Source organism: Pavona decussata, unplaced genomic scaffold (genome assembly GCF_977016875.1).
Source record: "Pavona decussata unplaced genomic scaffold, jaPavDecu1.1 SCAFFOLD_214, whole genome shotgun sequence".
NCBI classification, from domain to species: Eukaryota; Metazoa; Cnidaria; class Anthozoa; order Scleractinia; family Agariciidae; genus Pavona; species Pavona decussata.
The window spans coordinates 412,465-435,000 of record NW_028145619.1 but is presented as its reverse complement, the minus strand read 5'-3'; the positions used below and the strand labels follow the sequence as shown (position 1 = coordinate 435,000).

General features: G+C 38.2%; 2 protein-coding genes across 4 annotated transcripts in view; both read left to right on the top strand.

Annotated features, from left to right (window-relative positions):
* LOC146460087 (uncharacterized) overlaps positions 1-22,536 on the top strand; it is a 103,487-nt gene that overhangs the window by 2,037 nt on the left and 78,914 nt on the right. Inside the window, exons 2-3 of one of the 3 annotated variants that reach the window (XR_014857680.1) lie at positions 4,105-6,756; positions 6,794-7,609. Coding sequence is in view for 1 of the 3 variants with exons in the window: in XM_085088383.1 (XP_084944509.1) it covers positions 4,105-6,158 (2,054 nt within the window). In the remaining 2 variants the exon portion in view is untranslated. Of the gene's footprint in view, positions 1-4,104; positions 7,610-22,536 lie in introns of those variants that run through there. The other 2 variants (XR_014857681.1, XM_085088383.1) reach the window with 2 other exon arrangements.
* LOC146460089 (uncharacterized) overlaps positions 1-22,536 on the top strand; it is a 104,082-nt gene that overhangs the window by 14,888 nt on the left and 66,658 nt on the right. Inside the window, exon 4 of the mRNA XM_085088382.1 lies at positions 19,453-20,595. Coding sequence (XP_084944508.1) covers positions 19,453-20,595 — 1,143 coding nt within the window. The remainder of the gene's footprint in view (positions 1-19,452; positions 20,596-22,536) is intronic.

The window sequence follows — 22,536 nt, the reverse complement described above, 5'->3', positions numbered from 1 at the left end:
TGTTAAATTGCCTACCCATCAAGATGGCTTCCAAATCCATTTTGAGGTCTGTACCAATGAGCTTTAAAAATAATAAGTTTTTTGTAAGCTTAATATTTGTTTGGTAATTGGTAATTATTATAACCACTCGTTGTTTTAATTGACCGCAAAACACATCAACAAGAAACTTAATTCCATGCCTTTCCACCCACTTCCAAGTCAAATGGTTCACTCGATGCAAGTAGTGCTAAATGTCGTTGGTTGCAGGTCGTTCCAGGGGTTGAGTTAAAGCCGATGATTTAAGGCCCTGGTCAAACGGCACATGATAGTCAATGATATTTGATGATAGTCAAAACTGTCATCCACTGTTATAGACTATCATGCACGTGGTCAACTATCATGAAGAATTTATCTCGCTCAAATTGAATGATAGTTGACGATAGTTGATGGTAGTGCATGATAGTCGGTGGAAAAATGAGGGAACAAGTTACTATCATCGAGTATCATGCACCATTTGGCCAGGCTTTTAGTCATGGCAAAATGGAAATCTACCAGACAAAAGTTTGGGAAAAATAAATAACAGCCTACCATCCTCCCCCCCCCCCCCCAAAAAAAAAAAATATTATGGTCCTTCCCAGACAACTGTGGAGAAGGCTTGGAAATGTGGGAGCTTGGTCTTCAAACTTTCATTAAATTTTCTTAAGATGCATTTTGTTCAAGGAAATGAATGCACTTTAGAAGCACATGTATCTACTTTGTATCATGAAAAGAATTTGATTATTAATGTTATCTTTGATGAACAACTAAACACTGATAACGTTGTTGAAAGATGAAGAATTAGATGATCCTCTGAATGAGCACAGCACACCGACAAATGAAGTATGCTTACAGTTTGTAATAGCAGATTATCTTGTAATATTCAGCAAAATAATGAGGTAGCCTCAGGAAATGAAATCTATAGTATTGCAACTGGCAAAAATAAACAGCCAGCAAAATTAATATTTAATAACTGACATACAATGTGAAAAACTGGCATTTCCAGTATTGTCTCCTAAGGGAAAATTTAGTTTTGCTGTTGAACGAGATGCTAACAATACAATTAACTATGTAGCTTGTATATGGAGGTACCCCCCCCCCCAACACACACTCACATACACACCTGGCTGTCCTTGTCCTAAGCCTTAACAGTCTTAATAATAATTATAATAATAATAATGATAATAATGAAAATAAACAGTAAAACGGAACAATGTTTCAGAGTTGTCATGAGGCCATCATCAAGTTCGAAGTAATAGAAGTAATTGACTTTATTTCTATTGCTTTGAGCTTGATAATTGTGTCATGACAACTCCGAAACATTGTTCAGTTTTATCATTTATTTTCACATGCCTATGTATATCTACAGTGTTGCAACTACCGGTAGCATAATAAACAGCCAGCATCATTAATATTTCATAACTGACATACAATGTGAAAAACTGGCATTATATTCTAATCACACTGAAACGATTATAAAATATTGTGTAACTAATCTAAATAATCACAAAACACAGAATAGGAGCGGGCATCTCGTTTATTGATGCAAGCGAGCGTAAAGCGTTACAAAAAACAGCATTACAGTTTTACAAACTCAGAGAAACTTACAACAGTAAATAAAATAAAAAAACTAGGGTTGAAAGAGATGCCTCGAATGGCTCTTGCATAACTTAACAAACCTTAAATAGTGTACTAGCCCCTTGCGGCACCTTACAAGCATGCCTTAAATACTTCAGCAGTATTATGCCACCTAATATACATACTCTTGTGAAACTAACGAAACGTTACAAAATATATTTTCCAGTATTGTCTCATAAGGGAAAATTTAGTTTTCCTCTTGAACGAGATGTTAACAATACAATTAACTATGTAGCTTGTATATGGAGGTACCCCCCCCCCCCCATCCCAACACACACTCTGAAGCTCCCCTGATACTTAGCAGTTTTTGCGAAGGGAGGGCGCAACAAATCACGGCTTCTGGTGTTATAGCCACGGTAAAGATGCGCGTGCCTAAACTCTGAAAGTAAGTATGAAGGCGCTATTCCATGAAGACATTTATGGACTAAAAGGCATTTGAGATAATTTCTGCGCGCTTGTAGGTTGAGCCAACCAAATGCTGATTTTAACTCCTCAGCCCCGACTGATCGACCTTCAATAATGCATGCAGCTCGTCTATTTAGCTTATCTAGGTAATCTTTGCTCCCAGCCCCACAACTGTCCCAGACAGGCGAACAGTAATCAAATAATGGCAAAACTATAGTATTGTAGAGCATTTGGCAAGTTGGCTTGGGGAGAACCTTACGCGCTCGACGCAGAACACCTAATCTTGACAAGATCTTGTTACCAATATATTCTATGTGGTCCTTCCAGGATAGAGTGTTGTCTAGGAGGACCCCAAGGTATTTGAACTTATTAACCCTTTCTAAACGCGTGTTACTGATTTCTATAACTAGATCGTCAGCCTCTGCGGTCCTCTGATGGGTGCCAACAAGCATAATCTTCGTTTTCTCAAGATTAAGTATTAAAAAATTAGCATAAAGCCAGCTTAGGACATCAGTTAGGCCACCAGTTAACTGAGCTTGAATTTCACTGACAGAATTGCTTGTAAAATAGATAAGTGTATCGTCAGCATAAAGCTCAACACTACAACCTTGAACCACCAAGGGTAGGTCATTTATGTAGATAATAAAGAGTAAAGGACCGAGTACACTACCCTGGGGAACCCCAAAAGGTATAGGCTGGGGTTCAGACGAGAGCCCATTTACACAAACACTTTGAGTGCGTGTAGTTAAATAGGACCTAAACCATTGGACAGCGTAGCGATTCATTCCTAGTAAAGCTAACTTATCTAGCGTGATGTTATGATCTAAGGTGTCAAAGGCCTTACTTAGGCCTTACTTAAGTAATAATAATAATAATAATAATAATAATAATAATAATAATAATAATGAAAATAAACAATAAAATGGAACAACATTTCAGAGTCGTCATGACGTCATTATCAAGTTCAAAGTAATATAAATTATTGACTGTATTTCTATTACTTTGAACCTGAAAATTGTGTCATGACGACTCCGAAAGGTTGTTCAGTTTTATCGTTTATTTTCACATGCCTATGTATATCTAAACCTTTACTACTACTACTACTACTACTACTAATAATAATAATAATAATAATGCACTGCTGCAAAGTAATAATAAATTTTAATGTTATTTATACAGGGTAACCACTCCAGTTACACAACTGCTATCAATATGGGCCCTGTTAAAATAGTAAATGAAATAATAAGAACATAAGGCTAAAAAATAGAAACATACAAAAAAATGAAAAACTGACAAATATGGTAGGTTCTAACAACAGTAGAGTATTTAAAATGCTAAAAATTGCTAAAAAAAATTATGAGTTAAAAATAACTGCACCTTTATAATAAAAAGCACGCTTATAAATTTCTTACTTACTACCAATATGTAAATCTAGTATTATGAGAATGGATGTCACAGCGTCTGATGTTAAAATAGTCCTTAAATAAATCAGAAGTAAGCCCCTTAAGACAGTTTTTCTTAAGTCTTTTATTCAGTTAGTCTAGTCTATATTTTTGGTCTTTTTGTTTGTTTCTTGTACTGCTCTTTGCTTTAGGCGAGCAAAAACAAATTAACTCCACTAACAAACCAGGCTGAATTCTCAAGGGCCGTTACTTCTGCCTTATCGCCATCTACAGGAACCCCAGTTATGGCCAAGATGTGGTACAGGGAGTTTCAAATAACTGTAACTTAAGGTACAACTTGGAGTACCCCCACGTAACAATTCAACAACTGCCTCTACCACAACAAACCTAACGTTCCCCATCAAACTGCCAATTTCACACCCTACCAAATCCTTGCATTTAACAGTTTTCAAGTGTCTTGTTCAAACTGAATGACAACTAAGATTGTCATTGCACTTTTCAGTTTTGTATATTCTATCGAATCATCAATAATTTATTATTTTTCTTGCTGCATCAAAAATAGATCTAGCTTTAAATGATGTATGCTTATTAGATTGAATTATACTGGGAAAGCTAATTTTGTTCTCTTTTATGGATAAAACAGGAAAGAACATGATGTCGAGATTGTTAATGCACAAAAGAAGACACCTAAACAAATGTAAAGGAAAACTGTGTGGCAAATGTTCTGACTGTGTGGAAGGTCTCAGGAATGATGAAAGGGCTCACACAGAGAAGAAGAGTTATGAATGCAAACATTGTGGCAAGTGTTTTAATCAAGCAGGAAAACTGAGGATTCATGTAAGAGTCCATACTGGAAAGAAGCCTTATGAATGCAAACAGTGTGGCAACTGTTTTAGTGTAGCAGGGAACCTAACAATGCATGAAAGAGTCCATACTGGAGAGAAGCCTTATGAATGCAAACAGTGTAGCAAGTGTTTTAGTGTAGCAGGGAGCCTAAGAATGCATGAAAGAGTCCATACTGGAGAGAAGCCTTATGAATGCAAACAGTGTGGCAAGTGTTTTTGTAACAGAGGAGATTTAAGGAGGCATGAAAGAGTCCACACTGGAGAAAAGCCTTATGAATGCAAACAGTGTGGCAAGTTGTTTAGTCAAGAAGGAACGCTTAGGATACATGAACGAGTTCATACTGGAGAGAAGCCTTATGAATGCAAACAGTGTGGCAAGTGTTTTAGTGTAGCAGGGAACCTAAGAGTGCATGAAAGAGTTCACACTGGAGAGAAGCCTTATGAATGCAAACAGTGTGGCAAGTGTTATAGTCAACCAAACCACCTAAGGAAACATGAAAGAGTCCATACTGGAGAGAAGCCTTATGAATGCAAACAGTGTGGCAAGTGTTTTACTGTAGCAGGGAGCCTAAGAATACATGAAAAAGTCCATACTGGAGAGAAACCTTATGAATGCAAACAGTGTGGCAAGTGTTTTTGTAACAGAGGAGATTTAAGGAGGCATGAAAGAGTCCACACTGGAGAAAAGCCTTATGAATGCAAACAGTGTGGCAAGTTGTTTAGTCAAGAAGGAACGCTTAGGATGCATGAACGAGTTCATACTGGAGAGAAGCCTTATGAATGCAAACAGTGTGGCAAGTGTTTTAGTGTAGCAGGGAACCTAAGAGTGCATGAAAGAGTTCACACTGGAGAGAAGCCTTATGAATGCAAACAGTGTGGCAAGTGTTATAGTCAACCAAACCACCTAAGGAAACATGAAAGAGTCCATACTGGAGAGAAGCCTTATGAATGCAAACAGTGTGGCAAGTGTTTTAGTGTAGCAGGGAGCCTAAGAATACATGAAAAAGTCCATACTGGAGAGAAGCCTTATGAATGCAAACAGTGTGGCAAGTGTTTTTGTAACAGAGGAGATTTAAGGAGGCATGAAAGAGTCCACACTGGAGAAAAGCCTTATGAATGCAAACAGTGTGGCAAGTTGTTTAGTCAAGAAGGAACGCTTAGGATACATGAACGAGTTCATACTGGAGAGAAGCCTTATGAATGCAAACAGTGTGGCAAGTGTTTTAGTGTAGCAGGGAACCTAAGAGTGCATGAAAGAGTTCACACTGGAGAGAAGCCTTATGAATGCAAACAGTGTGGCAAGTGTTATAGTCAACCAAACCACCTAAGGAAACATGAAAGAGTCCATACTGGAGAGAAGCCTTATAAATGCAAACAGTGTGGCAAGTGTTTTAGTGGAGCACAAGATTTAAGGAGACATGAAAGAGTCCATACTGGAGAGAAACCTTATGAATGCAAACAGTGTGGGAAGCGGTTTAGTCAAGCACGATATTTAAGTAGGCATGAAAGAATCCATACTGGACAGAAACCTTATGAATGCAAACAGTGTGGCAAGTGTTTCAGTGAAGCAGGAAACTTGAAGGCACATGAAAGAGTCCACACTGGAGAGAAGCCTTATGAATGCAAACAGTGTGGCAAGTGTTTTAGCCGCTTGGAAAGTTTAAGAAATCATGATAGATCCCACAACGGCGCTTCTGATTGTATTAAAGGTACCTTTACGACACAAACCTGCTCTTTGCAGGACCCCCAGACAGGGCATGTTGAAAAACACATTTGTTGGATTTGTCAAGAGGAGCTTTGTAGTGAGGCTTTGCTTATTGAACATTATGAAAATCATATGATCGTTAAATAACTTTGAACTTGATTTGTTATGTCATTATTTATGACAGTGAGTTCAGTGAAACATTTCCATAAATCAAAATAGTTGGTGAAATGTTTTCATCTTTGATAAGTCATGATCAAAAGTCCAGGAAGCCTATAGTTTATAAGCCCCTTGCCTCTATATAGGCTTCCTTGTCTTTACCACATTTGGTCTTCTAAATGATTTAATAGGAATATTGTAGTAGTAGGAATATTGTATATTATCTTTAATGTATTAATTCTGTTGTTGTATTTTTGGTAAATGGCAAAAAATAAATGAATTAATGAATGAATGAATGAATGAATGAATGAATGAAACCTCCAGCTACAGAAATGCAGTTGAACACAGCTGTATGGGCATCCACTCTAATATGGTCACTTTATTACTCAAAACAGTTTTTTTGTCCCAAATTCATACTTTTTCCTGGAAAAATCACTTAATACAAAATAGTAATGTATTATTATCTTGTCGTCCATTTGTGCATTCTATTATTTTTCTATTGTAAATAATGTATGCTTAGATTCACTTTGTGTTGTGTGACAAGTGATTGTCTTAACAGTGTTTGACTGTAAGGTTTAATAAGGTTAACGTAGGTGCTGTTAACAATAATAAATTATTGTTAACAGCACCTACAATAACAGTTACTGTAATATACAATACAGTGACTAAAAACTATCTGTGGTGGCATGGTGCCTATTTCAAGTTGGTCCATCTGGGTTGATAGCTTAATTACTGTTAAAACTGGCATTGCTGCTGAAAATATGGTTTCTCTCCAAATAGTTTTAAATAGGAGCAATTCCTGCTTTTAAGGAAAGCAGGTCAGAGGAAAAAAATATCCTTTAAAATTGTCTGCCAAATGACTAGAACAATATTTGTATCTTTTTTAACAAAAAAGAGGCAATGCTTGTAATTTATGTAGATATTTGTAATGTGAATGCTGTGTCAATTTTATCAGAGCGTATTACTTTCCTGTTTTGTTTACAGTCTCTATTCAAAAGACTTGAATGAAATGTATGAAATGCAGTTTTTGTTGGTATTGCTTCAGTTCCTTCTTTTTGCAATGTTAGACTTGTTCTATTAACTTAATTCCGGAATAAGAATGAGCGGAATAGCTGTTAGAGACATTTCTTCACACCTTTTTGCTGACACATACTCCAGTAACTCTTGAAACCTCTTATGAAGGATTTCTTGTCATCGTTGTATGTATTCCTATTCCGGAATAGGGTCAAGCAAACGAACGCTTAATGTTATCTTGTATTGTCCACATATTTTGTGGTGCTTGGGTTGGAAGAATTTATTTCCCCATGATGAACTTGTTTGACCAAATACTTTTACTGACGAAGAAATAAAGTGAAGGTTCTCATGTGAGATTGAATGTTAAGAATAAACGAGTCTGCTGTTGGAGTTGTTTGTCTAAATAAAATCTTGTGTTTTCAAGATCAGCCATTGTTCCGTTTTATTGTGTGGATCTTAAATGGTAATAAAAGCGCATGAATGCATGGCTTGAATGACTCCGAGGAAAAACCATGTAATATGGCAGATCAAAACGGAGTTCCTAACTTACAGATTTGCAACCTTGTTCCAAGGCCCTGGGAACTCTACTCTTTCTGTAGTGTACCATCGTATTTTAAACTTTTCCTGCTGGCAAAGGTATACTTAGCCTGCGTCACAGACAGTCTATCCTGGATATCCCTGATATCCAGTTCTCTATAGGTCTTGAGTGACAAGTCCGGCTGCAACGCAGGCTAAGGCATACTTAGTTCAGAAATAACAAATCGTAAACTTACTTACTTGCTCACGAGGAGGCTTTTCAGCTTCTTAAGTCGAACAAAAAACAATTGCTTCTCCGCCGTTTCCTGAAAAAAGATCCAATGTCTATAATCCTCAAGTCCTGTCCAAATTTTATCTGATGCTCGTAGTCCAAGTAGTCCATTCATGACGATGCTGAGTAACCGCCCAGTTCTCCGGTATTGCGGACGGTGCTTCTTTCAAACAGTGAGCTTGTTCATGTTGTGCTTTGTGGTGGATTAAGCGGCAAGATTTCTTTTATTCAAGGTAAGATAAGCTTTTCAGTGTCTTTTTAGCCAAATTAGAGGTCTTTGGGTGATACCATTAATTGACAAAGACGAACATAGAGTGATTTTAGCGTACAAATGAAGGTTTTGAGGTTGTAACGGGGCTGCCATGTTTTTTGATAATACTAAATATGTTTATTCCTACTAAGATAAAAAGACATATCTTAATCACATTCCCAATCGTAAAAAATAGTAAAAGACGAAAGATAAGATTTAAGAATAAGCTTATTTACAAACACATTCGTTAATCTATCAATTAATTTCCAGGCGGCAGACAGTTCTGTTTCTAAACTAAGATGATACTTTGTTTCTTTCTTATTTGGAATAATTTTACTAAGCGGGCAATCGGGGCTAGCTGAGCGTCCCTTGGAAAGCTTCCTATCTGTTTTGATAATCGACGAAACTACTCGAACCGAATAAAACGTGTAATGACCAGCCATGAGTTATGTTCAACACACACTAATTTATTCACAGGCGAAACTCGATATACATCACGTGATCATGGAGGTAATGCAATGTCACGCAACTGGTCATATAAAGGTTTTAAATCACCACATTCCTCCCCTCTAAATCACAAATCTATTGTCTCCTGGGACCTTATAACAAACTGAAACAAATAACAAAGCTAACAGTCCACTAAGTTAATAGCTGTCCTTAGTGTTCAAATCACAGTTCACAGATGTAGTCCTTCAGATATCCAGGTCTAGCCCTATTCCACACTGGGCGTGTTCTCTGAGAATTCGCTTCGACGGGTGTCTCAACAGTAGTTGCTAATGGAGACTTGGGAATATCTGGTTGCTCGCTAACATCAGTGATAGGTGGAGCTGTGTCAGATTCAGGCAAGACCACAAGTACTACTTCTGGTATGTCACTTGAGGCTTGCTGCCTCACAACTTCATTTGAACGGTTTCTAATATGGTCTTGGTGTCGTCGAAGGACAGTTCCATTATTTAACTGAACACGAACTGACACCGGACCAGTTTTCTAAATTACAGTTCCTGGGATCCAGTTTTTCTTGTATCGGAAATCCTTTGCATAAACAGCTTGACCCTCTTGAATCTCCCTCTCCTGAGCATGATAGTCATGTGCCGCCTTCTGTTGGGACTGTTTGTTCCTAACACGATCCGCTACACTTGGAACAAGTCGATCCAGATGTGTGCGTACTTTCCGTTTCATTAGTAGCTCTGCTGGTGGAACTCCAGTCGTACTATGAGGGGTGGTTCGGTAACTTAGAACGAATCGCGATAACTTTGTTCGCACACTTCCATCCTCCATCTTTTTGTAACCTTCTTTAAAGATTAGCACTGCACGCTCTCTATCCTTCTCCTTTTTGTAACCTTCTTTAAAGATTAGCACTGCACGCTCTCTATCCTTCGTTTATTCCACAAACTAACCGATCTCGTAACATTTCTGGCAGGGTCTCGCCAAAATTACAATGTTCGGTGAGCTTACGCAATCTCGCAACGTATGCCGCCACTCCTTCACCGTCCTTGCGATTTCGGCTGTAAAAATTTAAACCGTTCTACTATCTCACTGGGCTTCAGTGAGAAGTGTTTTCCGAGTTCTTCGACAATCTTTTTGAAAGTTGTCTCCGCTGGGTTCGCTGGTTGGAGTAAATCTCTCACGAGTGCGTAGGTTTTACTCCCGCAAACACTCAGAAGGATTGCTCGCTGTTTTGCGGCGTCTTCCACTTCGTTTGCCAAGAAATACTGCTCCAGACGCTCAACATACTGGGTCCACGTTTCCTCCGATTCTCTGAACTCGCCTATCTTACCATAGGTCACCATTCCTTCAGGAATCTAAAGCGAAACAACTCGTCGCCAAATGTAATGACCAGCCATGAGTTATGTTCAACACACACTAATTTATTCACAAGCGAAACTCGATATACATCACGTGATCATGGAGGTAATCCAATGTCACGCAACTGGTCATAAAAATGTTCTAAATGACCACAAAACGTTTCCTTGATCGAACTTAATTGAACGATTTGGTTGAATTGGTTTGGTAGAGTTCAACAGTCGAACACAATTGAAATCTAACAATAAAATTGGAGCAATCGAACTTTGATTGAGTTTGATTAGGCTTGATGGTTGAACTTGGCATTAAATTAAAAATCATTAAATTAAAAATCAATTAAAAATCATTAAAAATAATGTTAGAAGTGGATCATAAAATGATGTTTCAGTAAAGCAACATCAATCTATTGTTTGTTTCACCTAATTCTTTAAATTCTGTTAAGGAAACTTGATCATTATGGAATAAGGGGGATTGTAAATGAATGGTTTAAAAATTATTTGACAGGAAGAAAACAAATAGTAAAATACAGGTCAGTACAATCACAAAGCCTAATTATAACATGTGGAGTACCCCCCAGGGCTCTGTCCTTGGACCACTCTCGTTTCTCATTTACATGAATGATATATCAAGGTGCTGAAAAAAGTTATCATTTATTCTCTTTGCTGATGACACAAACTTGTTTCATAGCCATAAAAATGTTGATATTTTATACAACACCATGAACCAAGAACAAAAAACATCACATCTTGGCTTTCATGCAATAAGCTTTCTTTAAATGTTAAGAAAACACTCTTCATGGTATTTAAAACTAAAAGAAAAACAACTAAACCAAGTTTATGAAATTAAAATAAATGATCAACAGGTTGATAATGTTAATTACACAAAATTTCTTGGTTTATATATTTATGACGAACTCTCTTGGAGAAAGCATATTGACCAAATCTCAACAAAAATATTGAAAATGACAGGGATCTTGGCCAAGGCTAGACATGTGTTATCTATTCAAACACTAAAGACAATATATATCACTATGTTTTATCCATATCTAACATATTGTGGCACAATATGGACAAGCACTTACCAAACTAGGCTGAAACCGATAATTACCATACAGAAAAAATTGGTGCGGTTAATGCCTTTTTCAAAATATCATGATGAATGCAAGGCTCTATTCCAATCTCTAAAAATTCTTAATACATGTATATATGAGTTAAACATGTATCTTATAGCACTCTTTATGTATTCATACTTTAGCAATAATTTACCAAAATATTTTAATAATAATTATTTTACTTTAAATAAGAATATACATAGTCATGATACTCGTTCAGCATCAAATGTATATATTGATTACAAAAGGACAAATTATGGGAAATTTTCACTAAAACATAGGGGGCACATATTTGGAATATTTTACCAATTGAATTGAAATCATTACAAGGTTATAATTCTTTTAAAAGAAGCGCAAAGGCTTATGTGCAAAATCAAAGTATCTTAGGTTATTAGGTTTTTAGTTTTGTTTTAGGACAAAGCGAGTATTTTTTTTAGAATTAAAATAAATCACCATCTGCCCTGTAATTAGTCTAAGTTTGAATAAGGGGATCTTCATAGAAAAGCTCATTGAGCTTGCTAAGATCTCCAGCCATTATATCTACAGGTATTTATATTGTATTTATGATATAATGGACAAATAAAAAAAATTCTTTGTTGTTCTTGCATGCTAAAAAGACTTAAAATCTGTATATTTTCGGTTTGATTGTGATTGATTGCCGAACTCAATGGAATCGAATTGTTCGATCTAATTTGATCGAGTTAGATTAAGTTCGATTGCTGTTCGAACAGTCCGAGTACCGGTAACTTTCACTTCTACATCCCAGTTCACGGCCCACAGCCCGCGGCCCACCCGCCTTAGTTAACAGCCCGGGCAATTTTTTTTTACACGTATGTCAAGATAATGGATTACTAATTTAGGCGATTTTAGGTCAGATAGCTTGCAGTTAGCCTATGTATTTGGGGTAAGGATATCTAGCCCAAAAATTGCTTATTTCGGTAGTCAGTCGTTAGTCTAGTGGTAAAGATCTGCTTGGGAATCCGACAAACCCGGATTCAACCCTTCTTTTTCTTACTCAAAAAAGTAGGAAAAAGAAGTTTAGCGTTTTATTTATGGTTTTTCCCGATTTTTTGGCAGCTGTGCATCGGCATGTGAGTGTGGTGGAACAACTTGATGGACAACAGTGAGACTCAATTGTTTGTAATTGTAATCTTCTGGGATCCTTGTAGCTGTTGCTTTTTTCTCAGAGGAAAATGTTTGATCCTATATAGACTATATATTTACGCCCGTACATATAAATGTTTGTACGTCTATGACAAGAATTTTGTCAATATAGTGGATGTTCGTTCTGTTTTTAACCTTGAGTGGGGGTTTGTAATGTGACCTCATTCGCCAAAGCAAAAGGTAATAGTCACAAGACCTTTTAAAAAGTTGTGTACTCAATTAACCAAAATAATGTTATTTAATGAATTACTTACAAAAAATATGGACTGGACCGCGCACAGTGGGACTGTGAAGTGGGCTGTGGGCCGCCGCACCACGAGCCACCTTTCAGCAAAACAAAAATTAGACAAAGAAGTACCGTAATTGTGTGGCGCTTATTTGTGTTCATCATTGTACAGTCAAACCTGTATTAAGTGGACCCCATATTAAGCGGACACCCTCTATTAAGCGGACAACAGCACAAGTCCTATCTTTTTCCCCCCACATTTACTGTAAATAATATCTGTGTAGTGCGTTCAATGGACACCTCAACTAAGCGGACACGGACACTTTGAACTTGACGTTTATGGTCCTTTCAATTGTTGAAAACCGGGACACTGCAAAAAAGGATGCATGTTTTTTGTCCATGTTTTAATAGATCAGTCATTTAACTTTGCAGACAAAAAGATCTGTCACATCTTTGTAACAGGAAATGCTTTTTCTGTTGGCAAAAGTGATCAAATTAGTAATGCGTGACCTCACCGACCTGACGTTTGTGTGGCAAACAGGAAATTCGTGTACCTAGAGACATGATTGTAAAACTAATTACATAATACAAATCCTTCATCAATTTCTGTCTCAACCAGTTACATGAAAACGTGTCCCCTTTAAAAATGTACTCGCAGGGTAACTTCTACCCTGTGAATGAGTGGTTTCTCCACTGGACACTACGCTATGAAAGGGAGAGAACCCTTTCCTAGTCTTGCCATCAATCCCAGGCAGATTTGTTATGTGATGGGTTGCAAGACCTGAGCCTTGTTTCCTTGCGGACTAAAACAAAAGATCTTTTTCACTGAACTAGGTTTGGCTTGTATAATTAGGAAAAACTTTGCCCTAGGTCTTGAGGGCACAATTTGTCCTCCCGGCCAGTGAATAACTTCTTAAATACACACCAACTCGATTAGGGTTAACTGGGTCTTTAACGCCAAAGACACTGCGATGCTCCCCCTAATGGAGAGGGAGATAGCAGAATAAAAGTTACAGATTGCAAAAACACTAGCTACAACACAAATCGCTCGCTGAATGCGATTCGGCGGTTCGCTTATACATTCCGGGCGTGGTATGGAATTAATGCCGCGGTATTTAATTGCGATAAACAAGTCTAGCACCCACTAAATACACACCACCTTGATTGGGGTTAACTGGGTCTTTATTGCCAAAGACACTGCAATGCTTCCCAAAAACCCTCAAAAGAGTTGGTATGAAAGGTCAGTGAGTAATAGACAGAGCCTTGGGGTACTCCACAAGCAACTGTGGGCTAATTTCAGTAGATTGTTAGTTGTGTCCCAGTTTTTAGCTGTCTTTTAGTTTTATTTTAATGTACTTTTTAACCTTTATTTTTGAGGACCCTCCTGAAAACCACCATCAGGTGTTGGGAGGCCTCTTCTTAAAGTATTGTTTTTATTATTAATTTTATTATTATTATTATTATTATTATTATTGTAGCCCTTTCATAGTCATGGTGAATTATCTTCCTTTTATTTACATTTTTTTTAAAAAAATCTTAGTGGTAAACAATGACAGAAATTTTGAGAGCATTTGTACCACAACTTTTATTTTTAGGGAAGAATACCTTAAAATTTGTCTCCACAATGCAACAAATAACACTGTAGTGTATATTTTGGGAGACCTGCCGAGAACTAGTTTCCTTCCCAGCCGTTGTTAGGGTTGTCACGCAACGCTCCTCCCCACTAGTGGGGAGGAGCGTTGCGTGACGACCTTAATTACGGCTGCGAAGGAGACTAGCAAGGAACCAACTTGAGGCATACATACACGCTTACATACATTTGTATATGGTATACTGTATACAATCCACAATCCTGATATTCAATCAATATCTTACACATTAAATAAAAGGTATAAAACACTGACATCTAAACTTTAACAAGAGGGGATTAACGGAGCTGGGAAAACACTCAGAAAGACACCACTATGGTAGATGGAGGCCCAAAAAATGAACAATGGCCTGGGTCGGGGGTAACTGACAAAGGGATTGTGGGATTGTTTGAGGGAATTCTGAATGCAATAATGATAGCGAACGACCCCGAAACCTTCCCACAATTGCTTGGGCAGCTACTCTCGACCCAGGCTATCGTTCTTTCTCGAGGTGGGCTATACTCCCTCTTATATACCACTGCGTCATTACCCATATTTCTGTATCTTGTGCTGACAAAATTTTTATTTCTGCCAAATTCGCAGACTCAATTGTCAGAAATACCATTTTTCTTTGATTTTCGACCTTCAGTAGTACAGGTGTGCTAGTCTTACACACTCAATTTTAATTTTTTGAATTCAGGACTACAGGAGCACTGAATGTTTTATCTGTTAGTCTATATTATTCATTGCGTTTGGGACTACAGACTGTTAGAGAGCTATTTTAGTTAAAGTGCCCGTAACGGAATTTTTTTTTCTCATCTGAATCTTTACATCACGCGTAGAACGTCCGCGAAAACATTTTTCGATTTGCATGAAACGCGAATTTTTTTATGAATTTTACAAATCTTTAAAATCCTATTTTATTGCGGTCCACCCGCCCCGCTGATGAGAATGCCGACGGGCTCATAATAGGGCCACGTGACATAGTCTGTGACGTACATTCAGGAACTCTCGAGCTCTCGAGTCAATGCACTCACTTGACCTTCAGTAAAGTACATTCGCGGCAGAAAGAAAATCGTGAGATTCACCGGTAGGAAGGGAAAAATTCGCTCCAAACAAGTACGCTCCTTGGCAGACAACTTATCTGACACGGAAAGTGAGCAAACCGCTGAAGAAAGCAACTAGGACGAATTTGAAAGCGTCGAAGTCGGGGCGATAGATAGCCTCCACGAAACAAATAATAGGTGTGAAGATGATGATACACTCTAACCGTACGCGGACGAACCGATAGCAGACGAAGAATGGCTAAAAAGATATAGCTAGGAACAAGAGGAGAAGCGACGACTCGAGGAAGATTTAACGAAACGCTTGAAGAATAGAGTGCGTGTTAGTGGATGGTAAAGTTCTCACCTTGCATTTTGCATACGCGCTCTTCATTGTCATCTGTCAAAACTATGGCCAAGTACTCACATACATTCGAACGAATTATTTTCCATGTAGATGTACTTGTGGTAACTGTAGACGTGATCTGCTAGCAAATATCAGCGAGTGCTACTGCTGCAAGGAACTCGAAGGCAATTGGGAAGCGCTGACTAGCGACATTGTTCTCGCGGAACTACAGGAAGGACACGTGTTGAACTGTGATAATAATAGCTTGTCTCGTTCTCTGAAATTTCGGCCGTAAATCTAATTGTAGGATGGAAGTTGTTAGCTTGTTCAATGAACAGGTTAATTTCCTTTTTGTCACTGTCCCACAGTGAGAAAATGTCATCAATAAAACGTTTCCATTCTATTGGTTTTGTTTTGCTTTGACTTATCACTTTTGTTTCTATTTTGAACTCCCGTTGTGGTGGTTAGGTTTTCAGAGATAACACTGTTATACTTTTCAACATTTTTATTTAAAAACTGTTCAATTGAGGCCTTACACTGCTGTTTAAAAACTAAAAACTGAAATCCAAGCTTTCGCCGATCAACGGCATCATCATGGATGAGAAAATATTCCAAGCGCGCTATATATATATATATATACAAAGAGAGTGTAGGGTGAAGGGTGAAATGCGTAAAAAATGTGACGTATGTGTGAAAGCTATAGAAATAAACTGCGAGCGTTATACAAGGTTCTAATGATGGATTGTAGTGTCTAAAATTAAATATTAAAATAGCAGTTCCGCAAATTCAGTACATTCCTCTCGGGAATTGAGTGTCGGCTTGTATTTTCTGATATAAAATGCTTCGTAGAGGCGTAGATTAGCGGGATCGTTTTCGCTCATAATAATTTTGATGTTAATGCCTTTATGGTCGTTGTTCTGGCAGGAAGAGATGTGTTTTTTGACGGAGGAGCTATCGTTATGGATGTGTTCTCTTACGCGGTCATGGATGAAGCGTGTTGTGCTACCAATGTAATGTTGATCACAGCTGTTGCACGTGAGCTGGTACACTGCATTTCTTCGTAAACACAATCCGGTGTTAGCGATGGGGCATTTGTCTCCGGTGCATTTGCGCTCCGTGGAGGTGTGGGATAGGGCTTGTCTGAGCGTGTAGGACTTGTGGGCAACGCGTACTGGGATGTTTTCCTTTCTAAAAATGTTAGTGATCTTGTGATTGAGTCGCTCAGAAATGTAAGGGATCTTAAGGTACGACCACTCCGTGCCGGTAGGCTGAGAGTTGCGTTGAAGATTTTGTGGGCATTTAGTTTGCTCTATACTATTCTCTGGGTAACCGTTAAGGCGAAGGATGTCATCGAATGCGCCCAGGTGTTGTTTTGTGGATGTGTTTGAGGAGCATCTGTCTTCAATGCGTTTTCTCTCGTTGCGAATGAAGTTGAGTTTGGATTTGGTTGGCATGGCTGACTGATAGTAGACAAATAGTGGGTTCTTGGCTGGCTTTTTGTAGAATTCAAAAGAGCTGTTGCCATCCTGTGATATGGTGACTTTGAAGTCCAGCAACGACAGCGACAGGCCATTCGGTGTTGCTTGTGGTTTTCCGATTTCAAATTTCAAGTTAGGGTGCAGATTGTTTATTATCTTGTGGAAGTGGTCAGCTGTTTCTTCATTAGTCGTTTGGAGATAGATGTCGTCTACATATCTCTTGTAAGGGTTTATCATTAGGTGCGAGGAGAGGGCGATGGATTCAAGTTTATCCATAAATAGGATGGCCAATATGCTTGAAATGCTAGAACCCATAGGTAGGCCTTCTCTTTGGCGAAAAACTTGATCTCTGAAGGAGAAGTACATGTTGTTTAGCGTGACTTGGAGGAGGTCTGAGACGTCTTGTTTGGAGAGGTGGAGTACTGGGTTTTGGATTCTGTCTGTAGCGTTGGTGATGGCTTCTTGTATAGGTATTGTGGTGTATAAGGACACCACATCGAGGCTACATGGATAAGGTAGCGCTTTGTTTGTGGTGAGATCGCCAGCTTGGATGCATCTAATAAGTTCGAGACTATTTTCTAAATGGGCTGGGACATTTTTTAGCATAGGTTTGAGGGCGTTGGCGAGAAGCCATGAAATCCGTTGGGTGGGTCCGTTGACATTGGATACGATGGGTCGTATTGTGATATCGGGACCTGCTTTGTGGGTCTTGATGAGATGGTAGAATTTGGGCAGGTCTGTGTTGACGCAAGGAAGCTCTTTTGGACAAAGCGAGGGAATTCATTTTGTCGGCAGATCTTCATCCAGGCTGTGTTTACTTTATTTTCGACTGTCTTGGCTGACATGCGGGCGTTGAATTCTTGCTGCAGTTTATCTACCTTATCTACATCGTGGTTTACAATCTTTTCTGTGTTCGCCGAGTGCGACTGTTCCCGGGACTGTTCTCGCATCGATCTATTTACATCAGTGGTAGCATTTGTACAAGTATTTTTTGAGAGCTTGGTCTCAACGAAACTTCGCGGATCTCATGATCTATGAGAATATATACCAAAACAATTACGCCATATTTTATAAAACTTGCGACTGAGTTAACATTGAGGTCAAACTATAAACCTCAGAAGGTTACAACGCTTAGAATGTCACAAGCGGGTGTGAATATTCAGTATCGATAGCTTACCAGTCGCTTTTCCCTACTCCTCTTCGACGGTGGCTCTTGGTCTTCGTCTTCCTTTCGCTTAGCATGTTTTGAAGGATAAACACAAACGCCGTTGTTATCCTACTTCAGTTCACCTTTTAAGTTTAAACCTGAATTCATCAGCCTTGTGTAATCCTCGTCATTGAAGTGCATCGAACACAAGGACGAGGTCTTTCCAGGCGCGCGTCCACATCTTCCTCCGCTCCAGCATAAAGTCGATCCATTTCTTTAGCCTCCTCAGTCTTTGCGGGCATGTGGTGCCAAAGAAAGGAATCCTGTGCATGCTTATTCCATTCGCTTCGTCTTTGATGTTTCCATATCTCGCTGCAACACATCTTTCCGGCATTTTCGAGAAACGTGCAGAAATACCGCGACTTGTTTTCAGTGAGATCCAGAGAAAAGCTGAAGTCACGTGTTCCTGAATCTACGTCACAGCTCTTGCTAAACCGAGAGGAGACTAATGCGAATGGTGGGCCAAAATGGCGGCAAATTTGAACGTCTTATAAAATTCATAAAAAAATTCGCGTTTTATGCAAATCGAAAAATTTTTTCACTGAAGTTCTTAGGGTAATGTTTAGATTCAGATGAGAAAATAAAAAAAATTCCGATATGGGCACTTTAACTGACTGAATTTTGATGGATGCAAGAGCTGTGGCAAGTGGGATGAATATTGTGAAATTGATCTGTTTGCTCCTTCCTGTCAAAATATTATAATGATTGTAATATAGATTATCGTAGTCAGATTTTGAACGTGTAATCAAGGAATGTAGTGATGTAGTGCTGTTAAAGCTGTGAAGTAAGTCAGTAATAATTAACATCAATAATAGTAAGTAATAATGGCCAGTTAGTCAAAATCAACCCAAATCTTCATAATTAGTCTGAATAGAAAGTAAGTAGTGTTAAAAAGCCTGTGACAAAGCTGAAAATTAGTAATTTAAAGGATCTCTCTCCTTGTGCACTCATATTGGGATCCCCAGCCCTTAACAATAATTTCCCTTGGGTGTCCTGTGTCCTTTTTCCTTACAGTATATGACGCAATATACATTAATAACGCAATAAACAAAAAAATGTACAAGGGATCTATATGGTGTGAAACATCTGACAACAACAAATTAATTGATTGCACCAACTGCTTCAAAGCAAGGAAGGAGTTCATTTTTTGGCATAAATGCCGATGAGATGTTAAATTTCTTAAAGTCAATTTTTTTATGTTTCATAGATTTAACGGGAAAGAACATGATGTCAAGATCTACAAAGTACAAAAAAGGACCGCTAAACAGATGTAAAGGGAAACTGTGTGGCAAACGTTCTGACTGTGTGGAAGGTCTCATAAATGATGAAAGGGCTCACACAGAGAAGAAGAGTTATGAATGCAAACAGTGTGGCAAGTGTTTTAATCAAGCAGGAAAACTGAGGATTCATGTAAGAGTCCATACTGGAGAGAAGCCTTATGAATGCAAACAGTGTGCCAAGTGTTTTAGAGAAGCACGACATCTAAAGAAACATGAAAGAGTCCATACTGGAGAGAAGCCTTATGAATGCAAACAGTGTGGCAAGTGTTTTAGTGAAGCATGGAACCTAAGAATGCATGAAAGAGTCCATACTGGAAAGAAGCCTTATGAATGCAAAGAGTGTGGCAAGTGTTTTAATTATGCAACAAATCTGAGTGGACATGAAAGAGTTCATACTGGAGAGAAGCCTTATGAATGCAAACAGTGTGGCAAGTGTTTTAGTGAAACAGGAAGTCTAAAGAAACATAAAAGAGTCCATACTGGAGAGAAGCCTTATGAATGCAAACAGTGTGGCAAGTGTTTTAGAGTAGCATCGAACCTAAGAACGCATGAAAGAGTCCATACTGGAGAGAAACCTTATGAATGCAAACAGTGTGGCAAGAGTTATAGTGTAGCAGGGAGCCTAAGAATGCATGAAAGAGTCCATACTGGAGAGAAACCTTATGAATGCAAACAGTGCGGGAAGTGTTTTAGTGTAGCAGGGAGCCTAAGAATGCATGAAAGAGTCCATACTGGAAAGAAGCCTTATGAATGCAAACAGTGTGGCAAGTGTTTTAATCATTCATCAAATCTGAGTAGACATGAAAGAGTTCATACTGGAGAGAAGCCTTATGAATGCAAACAGTGTGGCAAGTGTTTTAGAGTAGCATCGAACCTAAGAACGCATGAAAGAGTCCATACTGGAGACAAGCTGTATGAGTGCAAACAGTGTGGCAAGTGTTTTAGCCAAGCAGGAACTCTAAAGAAACATGAAAGAGTCCATACTGGAGAGAAGCCTTATGAATGCAAACAATGTGGCAAGTGTTTTAGCCGCTTGGAAAGTTTAAGAAATCATGGTAGGTCCCACCAGGGTGCTTCTGTTTGTATTCAGGGTAACCTAGCAACACAAACCTGCTCTTTGCAGGACCCCCAGACAGGGGATGTTGAAAAACACATTTGTTGGATTTGTCAAGAGGAGCTTTGTAGTGAGGCTTTACTTATTGAACATTATGAAAATCATATGATCAGTGAATAACTTTGAACTTTGAAGTCTTTCATGCCAGTGAGTTTACTGGAACATTTTGATCACTCAACATAGTTGGTTTAGCATACTCCGTATAAGTCACAACTTACAGGTGAAAATTTTAAGAAACCTCCAGCTGCAGAATTGCAGTTGGACACGGCTGTATGGGCATCCACTCCAATATGGTCACTTTATTACTATGGACGTTTTTTCTTCCAAATTCATACATTTTACCTTAAAATGAACCCACGTAATACAGGTATTGTAATGTATGGGTGGAGTCACTTTGCGTGGTGCGACTAGTGTCTGTAAAACAACGTTTGACTGTAAGGTTAAATTACCTACAACAAGAGTAAGTGCAATATACAATAAAGTGACTGAAAACTATCTGTGATAACACGGTGCCCATTTTAATTTGGTCTTCGTCTGGGTTTAAAGCTTTATAACCGACAAAACTGACATTGAAAAAATATGGTTTCTCTCCAAATAGTTTTGACGATGACAAATTCCTCATTTTTTTAGGAATACGAAGCAAAAGGAAAGAGTTTCAAATTTCCTCCAAAATTGCCCGCTAAATGACTAGATCAGGGTTTCTTTTTATATTTGAAAAGACGAAATGGTGTAAATTTACGTAGATATTTGTAATACGAGTGCTTTGTCATCTCTATCAAAGCACGTTACGTTCCAGTTTTTATTGACAGTCTCTATTTTAAAGACTGCACAAAGTTTGAATCCAGTTCTTGCTAGTATTGTTTCAGGTGTTAATTCTCTTTACAATTTTAGACTTAATGTTAACTTGGATACTCCATATATTTTGTGGTGCTTAGGTTGAGAGAATTTATTTCCTCGTAATGAACTTGTTTGACCAAATAATTTTAGTGATGAAGGAATTCAATGGAGGTTCTCATGTGAGGTTAAATGTTAAGATTGAAAATTGTTTGTGTAAATAAAGTCTTGTGTTATCAAGGTCAGCCGTTGTTCCGTTTCATTGTGTGGATCCGAACTTTGATGTCTGTCACTTTTCATGGGTAACAAAAACTCACGAATGCATGGTTTGAATAACTGCGCATGAAAACCAACTACAGTAATATGAAGTATCAAATGGGGGTTCTCAACTTTCACGTTTGTGCTAGCCACTCGCTACGTGTACCATTTTAGTTTTGCAAGTTTGCTGATAATATTTGATAACTGTTTTGAAAATCGTTTGATCTGTTTGACGTCCATCCATCCATCCGTCTTTCTAATGGCTTTCCTTTCAACTGATCAATCAGCTCCAAGAACTGGCAATTCCTTTTTTCCCAATCTTTGCAGTTTGATTGGACAGTTGAAGGGAAAGCCGTCGGAAAGTTGTGATATACTGATTTTAAGTCACGCTGCTTTGTTTCCGTCATTAAGTTTGCTTAATAGCCGATTATTCACAAATCCAAGTGAATGGGGGATAAATGAGGTTTTCCCTTTCTAGTTTATGTCCTGATAAGAAAATAACTTAAAACATTAATTATTTACAACTGTTTGAAATACTTAACATAAAATATATAACACATCACACAATAGAAGAACTTAGTGTTCACTAGAAAAATTTGCAAGATGACATTTCAGTCTGTTTTTAAAGGTTGTCAAATCTTATGTTTTATTTATTTTATTTATTTATTCACCACGACATACAAACTTAGAAAGTTACAATGAATAATAGACTAGGATTGTACATAAGTTTAGAGTAAATAATAATAGTAAAAGAAGAACTAAGAAGTGGCGAGGAGACCTCAAGAAACCCCCAGGCTTATACTGA